This window comes from Halichondria panicea, chromosome 16 (assembly GCF_963675165.1).
Source record: "Halichondria panicea chromosome 16, odHalPani1.1, whole genome shotgun sequence".
Lineage (NCBI taxonomy): Eukaryota > Metazoa > Porifera > Demospongiae > Suberitida > Halichondriidae > Halichondria > Halichondria panicea.
Window position 1 is genome coordinate 5645467 of NC_087392.1, and position 21893 is coordinate 5667359.

Here is a 21893-nt window from a genome sequence, read left to right on the forward strand (position 1 = left end):
GATCTTATCACGAGGTAAAGTGTGCAGCAATCTCCGGCCTATGAATATGATTAAAAGTTGAAAATATTTGGCTATACACAATTTATTGTTGAAAATTACAGTGCATTGCAGTAAATCTCAACTAAAGATCCACACTACTTATTTATGATGTTATGATAGTGCTAGCAAGATTGCACTACGACTAGATAAGACCATTCTGCAACTGGAAAGCTTATAGTTGGTAAGTGCATCTATAAAGTATAGCTTCAGGCTGCTTGTATATACAAGGTAGTGTAGTTTATACCACAACTACAACTGCTTGTACTTTGTACATCACATGGGCACTATAGTAAACCCCTGTGTGTGTGTGTGGTGTGGGTGTAAATGTGTGAGGAGTGTGTGTGTGTGGGGCTTTATCAGTTGTGAAGAGTAGAGACTTTAGTGCCCCTCATATTATGCAGACAATCTTTGCTTATAGAGCTAATGCAGCTCCACTATGAACTATAAAGCTGCATGCAGATAATTATAATGATGTGGTATCAGTGAGCTAGACCTTGTCAGTATCAACACAGCTGGAACACAGGCATGCTAACCTTACCCGCTAAGCTGTCTTAATTGCATAATCAAATAGTGCAGCACTGCTTACAGAGAATAACTTTCCCACCGTGATCTGCCTCCATTAAATGCTGTAGGAGTAGACTGGCTAATCGGTTTTGCATGAGCTTGTGTTTACTTTTAATGAAGCCTTTGATTTGGCGCTTAGAAATGCCACACAACCACTAGTTGGTGTATGAGAGGAAATACTGCCCCTCCTCACCTGTGTAGCCATTAAGCATTGTGCTATATAATGTATATAAGAGAGTAATAAGTAATACAATGCAGTACTCTTGCTTGCCTAGTGGCAGCTGTGTGTATCGCTTATAGCATCAGTAGGTGTGTGATATAAGGTAAGCGGTTGCCAAGCTTCTGATGTAGTTAACAGTCTTTATCTATTCTTTATGGTAGCTTCCCCACTCACTCCACATACCATATCCTAATAGAGAGCGGGAAACAGTGCATACAGTAGTATCTGCCCAAACTAGCAGAGCGTCAGAGTTTAATGTGTGCTAGTATGGGTAGGGTGGGAGAGTCAATGCTGTTGTCTAGACATCTAGTAAAGGTGGGAGGATGCATGGAGTTATCATTGCACGGTATCCATTGCTCTGGAGATGGTGGGATTGTGCAATGATAACCTTGCATGTACTAGTGGGAAAACATGCCGAAAAGTATTTACAGCAGTAGTTTTATTAAGTGCTTTCTTCAGCGTGCTATTGTGGTCCGTGCTGCAGTGAGTGGTATCTGTAACACGTGATTATGATAAGAGGCAGCTGGTGTGGGTAGAGCAGTAATTATCACACCCAATTAACTGCGCATGCATGCAGCATGAGGGAGGGTGTGCTAGCTGTGACAGTAGTGCTTCTGCATTCAGATGAGTGGACAGGCCATTAAGATTATAACTAAAGAGTACTTCAGTGTCAGTGGTACATGCAGAGTTAGTGCATGGTCTTAGAGCAAGAGTTGGTAGTCAATATAATAAATCCCCTATAGCTCAAGTGTTGTGTTGTTAGTTGTGGTAAGCTTGTACATTCCCACAAGAGGTAGCCAGGGGGTCTCCGTTCTCACCAACCGTGACTGTTTTGAATTATTGTGGTTACAGGTCATAAATTATGATACCCAGAAAATAGCCTGCACTAGCTATTAGTATTACAGACTCCTCTCGCATGATCAATGCAATTGTTCATTCGGGATCGTGTTTCTGTAGTGGGTGTGGCTTATCCCATAAACACATGATTGTGAGTGTGTGTATTAAAGTCCGCATTCCTGTGGTCAGAAGTTAATATGCCGTGAATTGGTTCCCAGACTTTGGTCTCCCTAACTTCTGTGTGCGTGTGTGTGTGGTTTGGAGGGGGGTATATTATAAGTGCGTGTGTGCGCGTGTGTGTACTGTATAGCTATTGCAGACCAGGTAATGTTTCACTCTATATACTGTGTGCGTGCCCACCCATGCTTTCAAAGGAGCCATTAGGATTGAGATTAGGTTCACATAATGCAGCCTAGGTTACAGGTAGTGGTTGCTATAGATACATGTACAGCTAATATTTTAATATACAGGTTCCTAAATTATTGACTCTATGCGATTTGTGTCCTGAGGCCCATTATTAACATCTCGTAAAACCCTCAGAGATGGTTAGTACCAACCGCAGACCGTATGGTTTTATACACACAGCAATTAATGCATGCATTACACAGTTTGTTTGCTTGTTTTTGCTCTGGTAGCTAAGGGCAAAGGTCAGTGTTGTTCACACCAAAGCTAACGTTATTCACGCCTGGTGACCTTGCATGGCTTCCCCTGTGTATACATCCCACACTCTGCACAGCCCATGTTAGGTGCCAACTGACCCATTCATTATATTCACGCACCATACCCACACATCAGCATGCATTGTATTGTACCATTGTACTAAGTATGTCTGAACAGTTCTTAGCAGAATTACAAGCCGTGCACTGAATGTCAGAGAGTCCATGTTTTGTATTTACCATTAATTTGCCAATTTGTTCTTACCATGGATCCAAGGCTGAAAAATGGCAAATTATGGCCCAACAAAATGTTTGAAAGGTATCTTTCGAAGGTACATATGTGTTTCAGTAACGAGTTATGGCTGTTTAAAATATGTTCACAACCCTCCTCCCCCGTGTAATAGACCTCTATTGCTAATTAATATTTATCGTTACTTTTTATGCAGGTACTTCCAAAGTTGATACAACCAACGTACTAAGACAGTCAAAATGAGAAGCAGTAGTCGAACCACTAACATAGTTACGGCCGTGTTGCTATCCTTCATTGTGTGCATCAACTCTCAACAAATAGTTGATCTCGTAGAAAACACCGTTATCGTTGGCGATCTCATCATTGATTTGAACTTATCCGAAAATGTGTTTGCAGCCCTCAATGGAAATGAAGCGGCAGTATTAGAGGAGTATTTTGAGTTCCGTACCGGTAGAATATCGGCTAAGAAGAACATTGATCGTGAAGATATTGCTAGACGTATCAGAACTGGAGTAGGAAACACATTTCAACCAGTGACACTCACCATCACGTATGTGTCTGGTGCAAGTGCTGTTGGTCTCAATCTCAACATTCTTGACCAAAACGACAATCCTCCAGTATTTCCAACTGACTCTGTAGTAGTGGAGATTGCGGAAGCCAATGCAGAGGCCGATGTCACGCTCACCCAGGGGATTGACCCAGATGAGGGATCTAATAGTATACGAAACTACAGCCTGATTGATGATTTAGATGGCTTGTTCACTGTGTCTGTTCGGATCAATGAAGTAACACAAGCCATTAGTGAAGTAAGACTAGGAGTTACACGCCCATTGGATAGAGAAACTGTTTCGCAATACTCACTTCAGTTGCAAGCCATTGAAGGCTCTGAGAACCCACGAACAGCTGTACGGACACTCAACGTTACCGTTAGTGACGTGTGTGACAAGTCCCCTACTTTCCCCACTACTAGATACTTCCCACCCAGCCTCCCTGAGGACAGTCCAGTGAACACAGTCATCTTCAACAACATCACTGCCTTTGACGAAGATCTACTTGATCGTACCCTGGCCTACACAATATACGAGGTTTGCCGCAGACGAGAAGAGCTGAACCCTTGTGAGATATTACCAGAGCATCCCTTTGTGCTCGACTCTGAAGAAGGGACACTCATTCTCAGTGATGAACTGGACAGAGAGGAGTATGCAGTGTACGAAGTGAGTGTACACGCTACTGATAGATGTAATATGATGAACAGTGCGACTGTCGTGGTGACGGTTGAAGATGTGAATGATAATGCGCCGATAATCGTGTTTTTTGGGGATAGAACAATCCTAGAGTCAAGTGTCAGCAATACAGTCGGATTTTTCACTATTGACGACCGTGATAGTGGAGCCAATGGTAACACGTCACACCAGCTGTACGAGCAGATCAACGGAGTATTGGTACCTTCAGCCACGTTTCAGTTGGTGGCTGGCGACAATCACTTAGAGCTAAATCTCATCCGGAGAGTAGACAGAGAAGTACGCAGTGAATACCACATTGTTTTGCTCGCAAATGATTTCGGTGATCCACAACTCACGTCAAGAAGCGAGGTACTACTCACAGTGGAGGACTTGAACGATAATTCTCCGATAATCAACCGAAACAACTTACAGAATGTGTATGAGATTGACGAGGAGCCTAACATAAACACAGAGATTGTTAGTATTCAAGCCACTGATGCGGACGATGTTGCTACTGGCAACGGTAGAGTCACATACCACCTGCCCACCTCCTCCCAAGCCTACCCTCATCAGCACTTGTTTGAAATTGAAACCGAAACTGGAAATCTGATTGTAGCTGGGAGATTGGATCGTGAAATGCAACAAGATATATCTGTACTGGTTGTAGCATCTGATAATCCCACAAACAGCCGAGACACTGCACGCACTGACATGGTTACTATCAATATCACCCTCAGAGATGTGAATGATAACACGCCAGTCATTCATTTTCCACAAGGAGTATTCGAAGTCAGTGAAAATTTCTCAATCAATACCAAATTATTTACAGTTGACGCTACTGATATTGACACACTCAGGTACGCCACTCTCGTGTATGGCTTCATGGTAACCCCCGACGATAATCGATTTCAATTCTTCGAAGATTCTTTTAGTGTGTTTTTGGGTGCTGTTCCACTTGATTACGAAACCACACCCATGTACACCGTTGTGATCAGCGTAAGTGATGGAGAGTTGACAACTCAAGAGATGCTCAATATTTCAGTTACAAACACCAACGACGAGAACCCTATATTTGATCTAATGTCCCAAAACGTTGTGGTAAACATCAGAGAAGGAAATCAAATGGTCGGATATCATGTGACCACAATCAACGTCACAGATCCAGACGGTATGAACAACAATATAAGATTATCGATAGCTTCCGGAAATGAGAGAGGACACTTTGCAATTGACGAGATTTCGGGAGAAATTAGAACGACCAGATCACTTGACAAAGAAGAAGTTGCCAACTACACACTAGCTGTGCGTGCATTCGATGGTGTACTGTTCACCAACCAAGACGCGTTCGTTTCCATCAATGTTCTGGACATCAACGATAATGAACCAGTTTTTATCGGTGCTCCCTATCATTTCCAAGTCAACGAAGAGAACTCGATGGGCACTATTGTCAGGGGAAGTTTCCAGCAGGAAATAAAAGCAAACGATTTGGACACGGGGGAAAATGGTCGAATAACGTTCGATATTACCGGAGCAGAGCCAACTGTAGCTGGAGACTGGTTTTTGATAGATGAAATGTCTGGCAGAATCACGACTAAAACGGTAATAGACAGAGAGAGCGATGATTTGGGAGAAAGCGGAACTGTTCAATTGATTGTACGCGCCAGTAATCCCAGCATCGAAGGTGCTAGTGTGCTGAGCAGTCTTGCTGACGTGACAATTACAATTAGAGATATTTCTGACCAGAGTCCCGTATTTGCTGAAGACTCCATCACCATCTCCTTGCCAGAAAATCTTGCGACAGGAACACGTTTCTTAACTGTACATGCGGTTGATCTCGATCTCGATCCTTACAATCAGACACGATATTCAATTATTGCTTTAAACCCCAGTCTGAGGATTACTGAACGCTTTGACATTGATGAAACCACGGGTGCTATCACACTGACTGGCACGCTGGATCATGAGACAAATCAAGAAGAGAGGTTCATAGTGAGAGCTACAGACGGGTTTGTATCGATTAATTTCGATGAGCAAACAATCATAATTAATGTGACTGATGCACAAGATCCGTGTCTAAGACTGAAAGATTTCAATCCAGCCATCAATTTGCCCGAGCATTCTCCACTCAACACTCTTATTCTGGCGTTTGAGGCCACAAATCTTGAAGGAAATACGGTTTCAACTGTTGTCTATAATCTCAAAAATGCTGACGGTACACAATCGACAAAATTTGCCATCAGTGAAGATTTCAATCACGTAGCTAATATCCACACAACGACAATGAACATTGATAGAGAAGCTCTGATTGGTCAAGGCAATACGCCAGCAGTGTACACACTCAATATCACAGCTCATGATACAGTGTCCTCTTTAGAATGCTTGACAATCAGTAGCCTCCTCACGGTCACAATCACTGATATAAACGATAACGCACCAACTTTCACGCCAGATACGTATAATTTTAGTATCACTGAAAACAGTCCACAAAACACTCTAGCAGGGCGTGTGGTTGCCAGGGACATTGACGAAGGTGCTAACAGTGACATCACATTCTCTATTGTGGATGCAAACATTCCTTTCATGGTAACTGGAAATGGAGAGATAAGATCTACAACTAATCAATTGAACCGTGACCCCCCAGAGGGTACAGCTGTGTACACGTTCACTGTACGAGCACAAGACAATGGAAACGTTCCAAAATCATCATCTGCAAGTGTGAGTATTTATCTGGCAGACGAAAATGACAATACTCCAGTTTTCAATCGAAACCAGAACAGAACTTTTTATATCCCAGAAGATTACTCAGTCAATACAAAAATAGCCACCATATCCGTGAGCGATAGTGATGCTGGTGTGTTTGGGAGTGTGAGCATCGAAGTCAACCAAGGTAGTAGCATCGACCAACATTTCCAACTATTCTCAAATGGTGATATATTTTTGAGGCTGCCACTTGATAGAGAAACTAGAAGTCAATATTCATTCGATGTTCGAGCGCGTGACGGTGGTGGACGGTCGGACACAGCTGTCATTAATATCGTAGTGACAGATGTGAATGACAATAGACCTGTATTTGGACTCGATCCCGTTCGGAAAACCATACGAGAAGATGCAACAATAGGTGATGGTAATATCATATTCACTGTAACAGCCACGGATGCCGATGAGGGCCCGAATGCAGACGTCAAGTTTGAACTGGCGGATGCTTCTCTAAAACACATATTTTGTAATCTACAGAATACTGGACAGTTCTTCATTTGTCCGATATCTCAGAGCAGTGAATGTACAGACCCTGTCGATGATGTCCAACTTCCGGCAATAGACTTTGAAAGAGACGACAGTTACCAGCTCACCATTCTGGCGTATGAAGAAGCTGGCCCGAGGCATTTTACATCAAAAACAATCACCGTTGAAATCGAGGATGTTAACGAATATGGTCCGCGTTTCGATAGTACCATTGTGAGTGTTGTAGTTGGTGAAGAGTTGGACATTGGAGCAGAGGTGCTGAGAATCAGGGCCTACGATATGGACAGCTTGAACGATCCAATGAAACTCACGTACACGGTCATGGAGAACGGACAAACATCGGTCAATTTCGGGTACCAAAGTGGTGCCATAGTAACAAGTACGAGGCTCGACTTCAACAGCAGAGATCGCTATGTGCTCAATCTGAGAGCACAAGAACTCATAGATGAAACCAAGCACTCCAATGTCATGGTAATCGTCTATGTCCGAAACGTGAATGACAGACAACCCGTGTTTGATACAACCCGGTACTTGACCTCTGCTGAGATACTAGAGTCCATTGATGTCGATACTGTAGTGCTGACAGTGCAAGCTAACGATGCTGACAATGCAACACACGATGCAGTGTATTATGAGATTGTGGACGGAAATATTGAAGATGCTTTCACTATTGATAGTCAAACTGGAGATATCATTGTTGCCTCACACCTAGACTATGATAGCGTGCAATCGTACACTTTGTCCGTTGTTGCCAAGGATACCGGCGAACCACAGCTGACGTCCACCGCACTTGAACTCAGTATAACCATCATAAATGTGAACGATGAATCTCCAGTGTTCACTCAAAGTTTGTACGAATTTGCCTTCATTGAAAACAGCCCTGTTGGTACCAGCATTGGAGCAGTGGACGCTCCAGACAGAGATCTGGGGGAGTTTGGAACAATCACTTACACTCTTGATGGGCAGGATGGATATTTCGATGTTGACAGCTCAACTGGAGATGTGGTATCACTGGTAGAGATTGATAGAGAAATGACTGCATTTCAAACTAGGACCTTCCGAGTAATGGCCTCTGATGGAGGACAACCTGCTGTTACCCAGGTAATCGTGACTATCGTTGATGCGGATGATAATTCTCCATTGTTCTCACGATACCAATATATCCTCTACGGCACGGCAACCTTGACACCAGGTGTTGCATTCTTCAATCTGGCGAGTGAAGTTACAGATCAAGACACTGGAGATAATGCAGCGTTTAGGTTTGAGATTGCCTCTCAGATAACAGGAGATTTGTTAGCTGTGTCCCCCAGTGGTGATGTAACGCTACGAGCAACCCTACCTCCGTCCCCCCTACCACTGTACGAGGCAGAAGTGACCGTATACAGCACTATGAGCACCTCCCTGTTTGATACTACCTTCATTAGATTGGCCATCGAAGGTGATAACGATCATCATCCAAGCTTTACCCAGCACCAAGGCTACACCACTGAAGTGAGCGAAGATACACTGATTAATGTTCCCATTTTCGATTTTACTGGACTTGCAAACGACCCGGACATGGGGGATAATGGTGAACTCACATTCCAATTCCAAGAACAATATCCGCTGTTCGCAATCGAACCAACTAACGGAATTATCACTCTTGCAATGTCGCTTGATTTCGAGCAAGATAAGACACACACGCTAAGAGTAGCAGCTGTTGATCGAACCCCCGGCATTAGCAGAACAGCAGAAACTTTACTAACGGTAACTGTGCTCAGTGCTAACGATGAAATACCCGTATTTGAAGACCTACCGACACGACTCGTCCTCTCTTCCACTCCTAGAGCTGATATCGATCTGTTCACGGTAACCGCAAGAGATGGCGACGAAGGACAAGATGGTGTAGTGAGATATCAAATCCTCACTAGTGATGGCACCACATCAGTGCACTGCACAATAGACCAAGAGCTTGGAGTGGTTCGGAGCAAAGGCCCGATCCCTGCTGGTACCTCTGTGGATCTGCGTGTGACAGCGTATGATCTTGGCTCTACTGCTCAGACAGTGGACGCCCTCATTGAAGTGGTGTTTCAAGATCCCAATCCTGCTCCAGTATTTGCTGGAATAGCAATGACACCACACACTATTGAGGTGGAGGAAAACCATGGCGTTGGTGGTACAGTCTACACATTCGTCACTCAGTCACATAGCTCACTATTCAGAATAGTGTACACGGATGCGCCCGAGGGACTGTTCGCTATTTCAAAATCACAAGGAGTGCTACATCTTCAAGGAGAACTCGATTACCTTGACAGAAGCACTTACATATTGTATGTTGAAGCGTATATCGAAGACAGTACAGATTTGAATAATATCATTCGAAACTCAGCATATCTCGAAGTGATTATAAATGTGATTGACGTGAATGATAAGGATCCAGTGTTTGTGAGGGCAACGGAGATCGTTGAACTTAATGAAGATGCTGATATTGGCACGTCTGTGTTCACAGCACGAGCCTTTGATGATGACTCGGGAATTTTCGGCCAATTGAACTACGAGATCAGCAATGGAAATTTTGACAGAGCGTTTGCAATTAATCGCACCAGTGGTGAAGTTACGCTGGACAGAGCACTGGACCGCGAAGTTTACAGCTCATATGATCTTGTAATCAGAGCATTCGATTTGAGCAGCCAGCCTAACTTTGGAGCAATGATACTGCACATCGAAGTTGGCGATGTTAATGACAATCCTCCCAGTTTTATTCGTGAGGGAAACTACTCTATTGGAGTGTATGAATACCCGCACACACAGAGCGGGTCAAGGATCATCCGTGTGTCAGCTGTGGACCCAGACACCGGACCCCCACTGAGGTATGAGTTGTTTATGGAGGAGGCAAGTCTTCGTGGAGAAGTGATTCCCAACCCTCCTCAGACTAACTTTAAGATTAACATTGACACAGGTATGGTATCTCTAAGCAGCTCTACTCAACTAGACTATGAAACGCTCGACTACTACCTCTTGCGTGTGGAAGCTTCAGACTCTGAATCTATTACATCAACATACCTTACGATCAATGTCATGGACGTCAATGAGAATGCACCAGAAATAACAGTACCTGAAAATATTGAAATATGGGAGCAGCAACCGATCAACTCGCTTGTCACACGGATATCTAGTACGGATGAGGACCTAGGTCTCAATGGAGTCGTAACTTATTCCCTTGTTACATCTCCGGAAGACGAAGGGAATTTTGTGATTGATCCTCACACTGGTGTGATTAGGAATAAGAGAGTGATGGTTGCTACTAGACGAACAAATCTCCATACTCTGACCGTGAACGCTGTCGATCAGGGAAATCCCCCATTCGTTACATCTACAACTTTCAGTTTCCGTTCGTATGATATTAACGATAATCCTCCCGTGTTCAACACCGAGTCCTATGTGTTTGGAATATCAGTGAATGCTAATGCTAATGATGCAGTCGGTCATTTCAGTGCAAGTGATGCAGATTTTGCCGAAAACTCGGGTATACAATTCAATATTCCTCATTATTATAGCGAAGCTAACGGTCTGTTTCAAATAGTGAGAGAATCTGGCAGTAACGAAGCTAGCCTGATCCTTAGGAACACTGCAGGTACCTCCTGGAACCTGCAGGCTCAGAACTACACCTTCCGCTTAGAAGCCTCCAATGCTTCTCCAGCTCCTTCCTGTGCTCATCACTACCTGGCTGCCTACGCTTATATCACTGTTGTAGTTTACCCGGAATGCCCTACCTTTGAATATAATGACTACAGCCTCGAGGTGTCTGAAGATGCAACGGTTTTGCCTGATGAACGTTTGACAGCAACGAGCCTTGTTGGTAGACCAGTCGAGTACTTTATCAATGAAACTATGGATACACCGTTCACTGTAGAGAGGGGCACAGGGCGATTGATGCTAGTCAGTGCTCTAGACAGAGAAACTAAGTCAGAGTATGTATTTCGCGTGGTTGCTACAGACAGTATTTTGCAGCCTATAACATGTTCTGTTACAGTCCGTGTGACCGTAACGGATGTTAATGACAATAGTCCAGTATTTTCCTCCAATGTCTACAGTTTCTCTGTCATGGAAAACACTCGAGCGGAGAGCTCAATCGGTCAAATCAGAGCTACAGATGATGATGTGGGGGAGAATAGCATTCTACAGTATGAATTGTTGTATGACCAACTGGCAGCTCTTCCTTTTAGGATCGAAAGAGATAGCGGAGAAATATTCACCAGTGGAGAACTAGACGCTGAAACCATTGATGAGTATGCTTTTACAGTAGTAGTTACAGACAGTGGAAGCACACGACTCTCCAGTACTGCCGCGATAACTGTTACCATTGGAGATGTAAATGAAGGAGCACCAACTTTCTCAGTAACTAAGTTCGAATTTAATCCGATTGGTCCAAATAGTTTACCAGGTGATGTCATTGCTCAAGTGACAGCTGAAGACTTTGACAAGAGCTCTCAACTTATCTTCAGTTTTGTAAACGATCTACCCAAAATGTACTTCGGAATCAACAGTAGAAATGGAGAGATAATATTGAATGTGAGCTCAACTGCAGACAATTCTCCGTCCGTCAAAAGAAGCATTCACAAGAGACAAGCTGAAAGTGAAGATTCTGAATATTTCACCGTGCCGACAGAAGTTGAAGTTAGCGATGGAATGAATTCAGCAAGAACTTCGTTTGATCTAAATCTCCACAATTCATTCAAAATATCCACCACTACCGATCCCACTGGCAACAGTCTCATCATCATAGTCGTGGTTGTTGCTTCAGTGGTTGCAGTGATGATCATATTCTTCTTGCTGCTGTGTGTCGCTTGTGTGTGCAGGTATAGAAGAACCTCAAAGAAAGTACAAATAAAAGATTCGGCCCCTCCTAATAACATGGAGCTGGGAGAGAGGTTCCAGAGTAGGCACAGTCAAGGATCAAGATCTTCAACTCCCGGTCAACTTAAACTACAGTCTACAAAGATGTACCCACTCGGGCATGCACTGCGTCATTCGTCTGGTAGCAGAAGCAATTCCTCTGAACAGAGCTACTCTAATTATGCAGATGACGAATTGGACAGTAATAACGAAATGATGGCAAGATCGGCGTACAATTCCCCAGGCCTCCAGAAAAGACCACCGAATAATTCATCACATGCAAGGAGCACATCTGACCTAGCTAGTAGCATCGGCACCGACATGCTGGGCAGCCAACAACTACCTCATCCTAAGGCTAAGATTGCAGCCATCTACGCTGCTCATCACGGCTTGCTCAACAATCATGGCTCGCGGGAGAGTATCCATAGTAACCACACGTTTGCATCTGAAGGTGGAGGTGAGGCAGACGCAGAAGCTGACATCGATAACATGCTTTATCGGAAGTATGATTTTGATGACGATGATGAGGATTTGGATGATGAAACAACCATCCCTGACGGTGACAGCAGTTATATGGGCAACAACCAAACTCTGAATAACTCAGTGGGTAACTTGAATGTGCCTCCAGTTGAAGAAGACATTCCCCATTACGGTGGATACAGCCAGCCGGGTATGGGAGAATGGGTCCCCAGAGCCACACCCATGGATCACGCTATCAATGAACTGAGCGAGATGGCTAGCTATTCGAGCAGTCAAGAGCACCACGCACCAGTGCCTAGATACATGGAGCACTCACAGCCTGTGTCTATGTACGGTGGTGCATCCAGCCAAGGGTCACATATATCACTACTCCCACATCGCCATCGGCAACAACAGCAGCACCCCCCACCCAGACATTATGACCTTCCACCTCAGATGGGGCAACCCATGCAACACGAGTACGATTATTACGGCCCACCCCCTCCACCGCAAGAACCACTGAGGCATCACGTGCGAACTCAACCAAGATACAGCTCTGCCAGTGCACTGCAAGATCAATATCACATGGTAGCCCCGAGGGATTATACACCCAGAGGCAATCGCCGTGTTGATCCTCGCATGAACCAGCCTCGAGGGCATCACATGATGCTCTCACAAGACGTACCCCCCACTTATCTACAGCAGGGTCACTACATACCACGCGGTGTGAGCATACAGACCCCCTCATCAGACACACCCACTGACGGCACTGTTACCCCCCATCGAGCTATGACACAAGAGTACGACCATCAGGAATATATGTCATCATCGTCCACCTCTCTGGGTAGTACCAACCTGAGCGGTACTACTAGTAGCATTGGAGCCAGCGTCAGTCAGAGGATATACAAATAAACTATGTGAGTATTTCCATGCATTATCGCACAGATAGTATTATACATAATACACCATTCATTTCATTCTTATAATTATACTGTTTAATGAAACTTCTCTTTTTGTGCAGGTTTCAGTACAGACAAACAAATGAACTCTTTACTTGAGAGACTTCACTACTCACTTCTTCTGTGTATTAATTGTGTGTGTGCCACGTTGTTTTTATGCCTTGTCTCAATATTACAGCAGCATTATTATAATCTGTATCTATAGCCAGTCATTCAGTTTGTCCTCACTATGTATGTAGCAATAAGTACAAGTCTCACTGCTGCAAATATTATAATAACAATTCAATTTTAATGTCAATGCCGCCAACCATTTAATTAGTACAAAAAACACATACACAGTGGTGAAGTGAAATACAGAACATGCTCACAAAAGCTAGCAATACATGTACACTACAACAGTCAAAGTAGTCTGACAAAGAGAGTTAATGTCCACGAGTTGCTATGGTTGCTTGTGTCCATCACTCAATCTGAGAGTGTGTGCATATATGTGAGGGTGAGGGTCAACACATGATAATGTGAGGGAGGGTCAACACATGATAATGTGAGGGAGGGGGTCAACACATGATAATGTGAGGGGGAGGGTCAACACATGATAATGTGAGGGAGGGGGTCAACACATGATAATGTTGTGAGGGAGAGGGTCAACACATGATAATGTGAAGGAGGGGGTCAACACATGATAATGTGAGGGGGAGGGTCAACACATGATAATGTGAGGGAGAGGGCCAACACATGATAATGATATTGTAACAGTAATGTACAATGTGCAGTCATAAATGTCATAAATGTCAGAGACTAATATTGTGAAGATTAAAGATTGTAAGCAAATAGCAGATCATGGATGTGGAAAGTTTGTTACCAAAAGAGTATATGGAAGTGGACGAATTCCATGCACGGTCTGAGATTTGCTATGGGAATTAAAGAGCTGACCACCTACACACACACACAAGCCCCACTCATCATCAGAGCTGACCTCCACCCACTCCCTGGGGGCGTATCTACACACACACACACACACACACACACAAGCCCCACTTACCATCAGAGCTGACCTCCACCCACTCCCTGGGGGCGTGTCTACACACACACACACACACACAAGCCCCACTCATCATCAGAGCTGACCTCCACCCACTCCCTGGGGGCGTATCTACACACACACACACACACACACACACACACACACACACAAGCCCCACTCACCATCAGAGCTGACCTCCACCCACTCCCTGGGGGCATGTCTATATCGTGAGAGCAGCTTCTGTGTCCTCTTCTCTGAACCCTCCTCATAGTTGTGCGCTAGGTAACCCAGGAAGAACCCCACACCAGTGCACACCAGGTGCAGCTGGGGCTCTGTACCAAACACACGAACACATACAAGGGTTAGCTTTGATAAAAAAAGTAACGCCTATGTATAACAGCACCTTCGTCAGGAGTGCAGACCAATCAAATCAACTACGGCTATGTTGTGATGGAGCTTACATTGCACCATTCAAACTAAAGGTGTGGATGCTCAAAACTAGTCTCCTAAAAGCGAAGGCCGGCTATGGTCTCCGTACCGTGTATTAAATAAAGTCAATTTTACTGAAACAGCTTACGTACTTCTCATCAGTGGATATTTTCTGACGGCATTAGAATAGACTGCAGTGAATATTCCTCCCAGAGTGAAGAATGCCCAGGTCTTTATCATCCTACCAGACTAGAGAGAAGTTGATCCAGAACAGTGATTTATAGTATAGTGACAAACAAATTAAAACCACGCCTGTTTTCAATGGGCTCCACCCATAACAGATTAATTAAAAACGTAAACAATGAAGTTGTGTGTTGGCTGTGTGCTGCTCATTGCTCTGCTTGGTCCGTGCGTGTGTGAGGACAAGCTGTTACCAGTGGTCATCAATACATGGCCATTTGTAGACGCTAACAAAGGAGGTGAATAGTAACGTTGATGAGCTCAGAATATACAGAGCTAGGAGCTACATCTCCTCATGTCCCTCGTACTGTTATACAGAGCTAGGAGCTACATCTCCTCATGTCCCTCGTACTGTTATACAGAGCTAGGAACTACATCTCCTCATGTCCCTCATACTGTTATCTACTGACCTATACAGAGCTAGGAACTACATCTCCTCATGTCCCTCGTACTGTTATACCAGAGATACAAAAGAAAGGGGATTGGAAACGACCGCCCACGCCCTATGTAAAAGGACTGACATCCGGTGAAGCACTCCGTGTAATTATTGCGCTCGCAAATAATTACATGGAAAAGTTTTGTATCCCTGGTTTCTAGCTCTCCTATCCACTAGAGATCACTCAGGGCCTGGGAGATACTTGAGAGAAGTAAGCTTATACCACTGACAAGCTCTAAGTCTGTTGTCTTTACTCTGTTTCCAATTTTTTTGAGTTTAGCTTGAATTACTCTATGTCAACTTTTCTCTGTCCCTCCTGTGAAGTCAAAACAGCAAAGGACATTGCTTGACTTGGTTATTATGTATCTAAGTGCTACATAGAATGGCTTCATGCTATAAATAAGCTGTACTGTTCATAAACGTTTGCAGTATAGTCCTTCAAACTGCTTTAGTATACTTTTAGACACGCCACGGGCCTGTCCCTCCTACGACTTCATAGTAAAGGCTATTTCTTCTTGCATAGCATTTATTTGTCTAGTAATAGTGGCTGCATGGCTTAGTCGACTTTTTAGAGCTAAATTCTCTTTACTTTTTAGAAAAATCAACATTAAAAATGATCAATTTCACTGTTTCTATGTACAGCACATTGTAGAGCAGTCAAGACTGGTAATGAGCATGCTGACTATAAATATAATCCTTTGTAGTTTTAGCCACGCCCTATAACACGGAATGCTTCACGCAAAAATTTCGTAAAAATTTCGTTTCCAATCCCCTTTCTTTTGTATCTCTGGTTATACAGAGCTAGGAGCTACATCTCCTCATGTCCCTCGTACTGTTATACAGAGCTAGGAACTACATCTCCTCATGTCCCTCGTATACGTACTGTTATCTACTGACCAGCTGTATTTAAAGAGTACAACCTAGGCGAGCAAATAGCGTAGGCAAGTCCGTGCTGGTAGTTGCATACATTAATACATTGGTACATTGGTACTTTGCGTATGTAGTTATAGTCGTCCAATATATTGTTGTTCTCCCCAGCTGCCCAGAGCTTGAGTAATGGTGGTAGCTACCTCGATGCAGTGGAGGCAGGTTGCTCTGTGTGTGAAGCTGAACAGTGTGACGGGACAGTGGGCTATGGTGGGAGGTGAGGACTGTGTGGGGGCGTGCGTGTGTGTGAGGTGTGAACAGTGTGACGGGACAGTGGGCTATGGTGGGAGGTGAGGACTGTGTGGGGGCGTGCGTGTGTGTGAGGTGTGTGGGCGCGCGCGCGTGTGTGTGTGAGGTGTGGGGGCGTGTGTGTGTGTGTGTGTGTGAGGTGTGATGTAGGGGCCATGATTTTGTAATCACACAAATACTATTGCGTGCATCTGACTATTGCAGTGATGTCTTACTCTCATTATTCCAGTCCTGATGAGAATGGAGAGACCACCCTGGATGCAATGATCATGGATGGGTGAGCAATGGTATCACCTGTGTATACTTATTGTGTGTGGCCAGGGAAACTAGAGAGAACCATGAATAGAAGAGAAAGGGATTGGCAACGGAATGCACTTCCGGTACCATCCGTGTTTCGCCTCGAGGCTTACTTCCAACGTGGGAGTCTAAACATGAATAATTCATGAGAATTGTTTTTGCCGTCTGTAAAAAAAGTCTACAAGCAGTTCTACTGCTAAACATCAACTTCACCTCATTTGTGTGGCGATTTGGGACATAGCACACTACTTAGTAACACAACCTTAGCTATATAATTATCATAGGTGCTATAGGAACACAAGCATGAAAAAACCTCTGACAGAGGCTCTGTGTACCTCTAGCTACTTCACGAAAATCAAGATTATATTTCTAAATGATACCTACCATCAGGGGGCATGTGTTTAAGTGTTGGAGGGGTCTTTGAGAAGTAGGCATTAGACACAATAAGTTTCCCGGGTTTTCGCGGGAGTTTTAGGGCGAAACACGGATGGTTTCAGGCCCATCTGTGTACATTCAATGTAAAAGCATCACGTGAACTGCCCCCGTTGCCAATCCCTTTCTCTTCTATCTATGATCACACTACGCTGGCCTCGTAGGGAGAGTCACGATGTTGGGTCAGTGGGGTGTCTGCGTCAGGTCAAGAGTGCAATATCAGTGGCTCGTAGCGTCATGGAGAGGACAGGACACACTCTGTTAGTGGGAGAGCTAGGTCAGTCACTAGTACACCCTGTTAGTGGGAGAGCTAGGTCAGTCACTAGTACACTCTGTTAGTGGGAGAGCTAGGTCAGTCACTAGTACACTCTGTTGGTGGGAGAGCTAGGTCAGTCACTAGTACACTCTGTTAGTGGGAGAGCTAGGTCAGTCACTAGTACACTCTGTTGGTGGGAGAGCTAGGTCAGTCACTAGTACACTCTGTTAGTGGGAGAGCTATAGGTCAGTCACTAGTACACTCTGTTAGTGGGAGAGCTAGGTCAGTCACTAGTGCACCCTGTTAGTGGGAGAGCTATATAGGTCAGTCACTAGTACACTCTGTTAGCGGGAGAGCTAGGTCAGTCACTAGTACACTCTGTTGGGCGGGAGAGCTAGGTCAGTCACTAGTACACCCTGTTAGTGGGAGAGCTAGGTCAGTCACTAGTACACTCTGTTAGTGGGAGAGCTAGGTCAGTCACTACTACACTATGTTAGTGGGAGAGCTAGATCAGTCACTAGTACACTCTGTTAGTGGGAGAGCTAGGTCAGTCACTACTACACTATGTTAGTGGGAGAGCTAGGTCAGTCACTAGTACACTCTGTTGGTGGGAGAGCTAGGTCAGTCACTAGTACACTCTGTTGGTGGGAGAGCTATAGGTCAGTCACTAGTACACTCTGTTAGTGGGAGAGCTAGGTCAGTCACTAGTACACTCTGTTAGTGGGAGAGCTAGGTCAGTCACTAGTACACTCTGTTAGTGGGAGAGCTAGGTCAGTCACTAGTACACTCTGTTAGTGGGAGAGCTAGGTCAGTCATTAGTACACTATGTTAGTGGGAGAGCTAGGTCAGTCACTACTACACTATGTTAGTGGGAGAGCTAGGTTGGTTTGATCTTGTGTCTTGATGATTTTCAAAAATGGGCCTGTTATCAAGCTATCTTTGAGTGCTCATAACTTGAGTTAGGATGGTACAATCATTGTGTAGCCATCTAATGCTGTGCTTACATTAATCCCAAATAAAAAGTTAGCTATAGCTATTGGCTTTAATCATTGATGAATTTTTTGAATTTCTCCCAACTATCGACCCTAAGTATACTTACTTTTTTTTCCCTGTTAATATTCATATTAGTCATTACTTGCAGCGACAGAGTTTGCAGTGGAGATGGGCTTCACCAAAGAGGACCTGCAAACTAACAACTCACGGTGAGAATGATGGTGTGCATACACTGTAGGTCTCCCTGATCTTGCAGGAAGATATACACTGACTGGAGGAACAACAAGTGTCAGCCCAACTACTGGATACCCAAGGTTAGCTCCTCACCACACAGGGACACTGTGCACCTAGCTCCTCACCACACAGAGACACTGTGCACCTAGCTCCTCACCACACAGAGACACTGTGCACCTAGCTCCTCACCACACAGAGACACTGTGCACCTAGCTCCTCACCACACAGAGACACTGTGCACCTAGCTCCTCACCACACAGAGACACTGTGCACCTAGCTCCTCACCACACAGAGACACTGTGCACCTAGCTCTGCTGTGTGCATGACACTGTTTATGATTCTGTATACAACCCTTTACCTCACTAAGATAAATGATAAGTACAGAGCCTATAGTGTGGCCCCACTGTACACTGTTACAGCAATGGTGACTGTTCTAATAAGAAGGTTTTCATTTCAAGTGAGATGAAAAGGTTGTGCTTGCAATAACTATAATCTCTCTCTGCCCAGCAAGTGACCCCTGACCCTACGTCCACCTGTGGTCCCTACCACCCACTCACTACACACTCACAGACCACCCCCTCACACGAGTATGTACCACCCACCCCACGTACACTATTAACTTTATATTACCCCCACACAGATACAAGAGACCCCCCATCAACAGGTTTAACCACGACACCATCGGTGAGCAGTATAAGTGATTAGATAGTAGCTGTTTGGGAATGCTACTGTACATGTAGTTGGTACCTATAATAATGCTGTACCCGGCCGCCGCCTTATAATTTAACCCAAGGTTATAACTTTAGTATCGTTCATCCAACGTCAACAATTTTATGATTTTCTGAAAGCTTATAAAAATACCTTTCAAATTATGTGTTTCAATCCAAATTTCGTTGGAGCCATAATTTGTCATTTTTCGGCCTTGGATCATGGTTATCCATGGTGTGGCCAAATTGCCTTTTATCTCTCAAATGTGAACTTTTGATGACACCATTTGAAAGGTCTCTTTTCTAAGCTTTTAGAAAATCATACAATTTTTGAAATTGGGTCTACGGAATTCAAGTTATGGCAGCTGAAAGAGTACCCAAACCATTGTATCTTTGACTCTGTACAGTTGTAAAAGAGATTTGGCTCTTAGAAACTATAACTATCTAGTAACGTTACTTGTATATGCCATGCTGCTTGATTGACTGTATATAATATAGGGATGGTGGTGGTTGATGATGGAGGAAGAATAGCTTGTGGTACTTCCACCAACGGAGCCAGTCACAAGATACCAGGGTGAGTCAGTAGACACACACTGTACAGTACACTACTACCAGATGGTTGCTTGGAAGAGTTCTCTTGCTTGAAACCTTTAATCACTTGAATTGAATACGATGTATAGCTATAATTAAACACACCATTAATAATTATACTAAGCCAAACATTTTTGGTTCAGTTGCTATGGACATCTCTCCCCCTCCAGTCGAGTGGGAGATTCCCCCATTGTCGGGGCTGGTTGCTATGTGGAGAAAGGAGTGGGCGGAGCTTCGGCCACTGGAGATGGTGACATCATGATGAGGTTCCTACCGTGGTCAGTACACTAACGTATAGTAATTATGCAATGCATTACAGAATTGTTATACGTGACTTCTTTTCTACCTTTGCTCCTTCCATGCAGCCGTGTTGTGGTGGACAAGATGAAGGCCGGAGCTAGTCCCACGTCAGCTGCCATGGAGGCTCTTCAAGAGATAAAGAACTACTACCCATCTTATGGTGGTGGAATAATTGCTGTGAATGTAACTGGACATTATGGAGGGGCTTATACTGGGTTCCCATCGTTCCACTACACTGTGTATAACCCCACCCTCGGGGCGTCCACGGTGGTGGCAGTATGAACATATCGAAATTACTGTAACATTCAATGTTTTTATTGTATTATATCTTTGTTTTATGTGCCGAAATTAACAGATTCAATTTTCAAATTTCAGAATAATAATTTGAGTGTTGTGCTGATATTAATATAATATTATTGTAAGTCAATTATATAAGTCATTTGATGAATCTTTACAAAGAATGCAAGTCACAGATTGAGTACACACCAATTAAACAGATAGAATATACTACAGCTAGCTATGATTGCTTGGTGGTGTCAGTGTCGGCGTCCACAAGTGCAGACTTATGGCCGATCTTGTCCAGTTCCCCCACCAACTCTCCATTCTGATGCAGCTGCAACATGATGTCAGCCCCACCCACCAGCTCACCACTCATGTACACCTGAGGAAATGTTGGCCATTGTCTGTGAGAGGAAGGGTAAAGGAAAATAATATAATAATGTTGAGAACAGGGGACAGAGTTCACTGCCCTCCTTATGTGACTTACGAATATTCTTTCATTCCTTCTTTGAACTCCACATCCTCCAGAACATCGTAAGTGGGGTAGCCATCAAGCCCTACAGTGATGGTGATTAGTACACTCGGAAGGAAGGGTACAGAGCGTGGGGCTAGTGGGCTGGATTAGCTCAGAGCTTACCGTGCATGGCCAGGATCTGTACAACCAAGCGACTGAAACCACACTGTAGAGACAGGGAAATGAACCATATAATACACCCATAAGCAGGTCACCTGACCGGCCTCTGTTATAATATACATGGGCCTCTAATCTACAGTACGTATCATGATTGACTCTCTATAGCGATGAGCCCTGGCCTAGTCATCACTTACCATTGGAGCTGATGGCTCTCCCTTCATGAACAACACCAGAGGCTTGTCCTTCACAAGCTGCAGAGATCCCACATACACATACTATAAACATACTGGTATATTCACTCTCTATAAAAGTACCTTTTCAAAATAGTCAGTGTCATACTTCTTGGCTGCCCCATCACCAGTAGCTAGCCATCTCCCTTGGCTCAAGGCTTGTGTGGGGACCAGCCGCTGTTGAGTAGATCTCAGAAGAACTCTACCAGCTCTTAGAGCAAAGCTAGCACTGAAAACAGAGGCCATTGTCTGTGAGCTGACTGTGTATTTTGCTATTGAAATAAAGGGAAAGGTTGTCTTTAGAACAAACTAT

The 21893-nt window shown here is 44.2% G+C and overlaps 4 protein-coding genes across 6 annotated transcripts; 2 read left to right on the forward strand and 2 right to left on the reverse strand.

Annotated features, from left to right (window-relative positions):
• Positions 1-61: 61 nt before the first annotated feature.
• LOC135350511 (protocadherin Fat 4-like) lies at positions 62-13623 on the forward strand. Its single transcript, XM_064549323.1, has 3 exons — positions 62-220; positions 2763-13283; positions 13388-13623. Exon 2 carries the CDS (start codon positions 2806-2808, stop codon positions 13276-13278), a length of 10473 nt encoding a protein of 3490 aa, XP_064405393.1. The 5' UTR covers positions 62-220; positions 2763-2805; the 3' UTR covers positions 13279-13283; positions 13388-13623.
• Positions 13607-15097, reverse strand: LOC135350580 (uncharacterized). Its single transcript, XM_064549429.1, has 3 exons — positions 14928-15097; positions 14529-14678; positions 13607-13792 (listed from the first exon to the last, which is right to left on the reverse strand). The coding sequence occupies exons 1-3, from the start codon at positions 15013-15015 to the stop codon at positions 13788-13790; spliced, it is 243 nt and encodes an 80-aa protein (XP_064405499.1). The 5' UTR covers positions 15016-15097; the 3' UTR covers positions 13607-13787.
• Positions 15098-15100: 3 nt separating this feature from the next.
• On the forward strand, positions 15101-20872 carry LOC135350559 (N(4)-(Beta-N-acetylglucosaminyl)-L-asparaginase-like). 3 transcript variants are annotated; one of them, XM_064549394.1, is made up of 12 exons: positions 15101-15254; positions 16490-16595; positions 16857-16904; positions 17521-17633; positions 18754-18814; positions 18862-18919; positions 19207-19296; positions 19347-19426; positions 19480-19523; positions 20045-20120; positions 20308-20415; positions 20503-20872. In XM_064549394.1, exons 1-12 carry the CDS (start codon positions 15137-15139, stop codon positions 20717-20719), a joined length of 1119 nt encoding a protein of 372 aa, XP_064405464.1. In that variant the 5' UTR covers positions 15101-15136; the 3' UTR covers positions 20720-20872. The 3 variants fall into 3 exon arrangements, with proteins under 3 accessions (XP_064405464.1, XP_064405466.1, XP_064405465.1); XM_064549395.1 differs by having other exon boundaries at positions 15114-15254; positions 16490-16668; XM_064549396.1 differs by lacking the exon at positions 19207-19296.
• LOC135350578 (uncharacterized monothiol glutaredoxin ycf64-like) lies at positions 20838-21826 on the reverse strand. The gene is made up of 5 exons (XM_064549427.1): positions 21665-21826; positions 21545-21601; positions 21354-21396; positions 21204-21273; positions 20838-21120 (listed from the first exon to the last, which is right to left on the reverse strand). The coding sequence occupies exons 1-5, from the start codon at positions 21824-21826 to the stop codon at positions 20955-20957; spliced, it is 498 nt and encodes a 165-aa protein (XP_064405497.1). The 3' UTR covers positions 20838-20954.
• Positions 21827-21893: the final 67 nt, after the last annotated feature.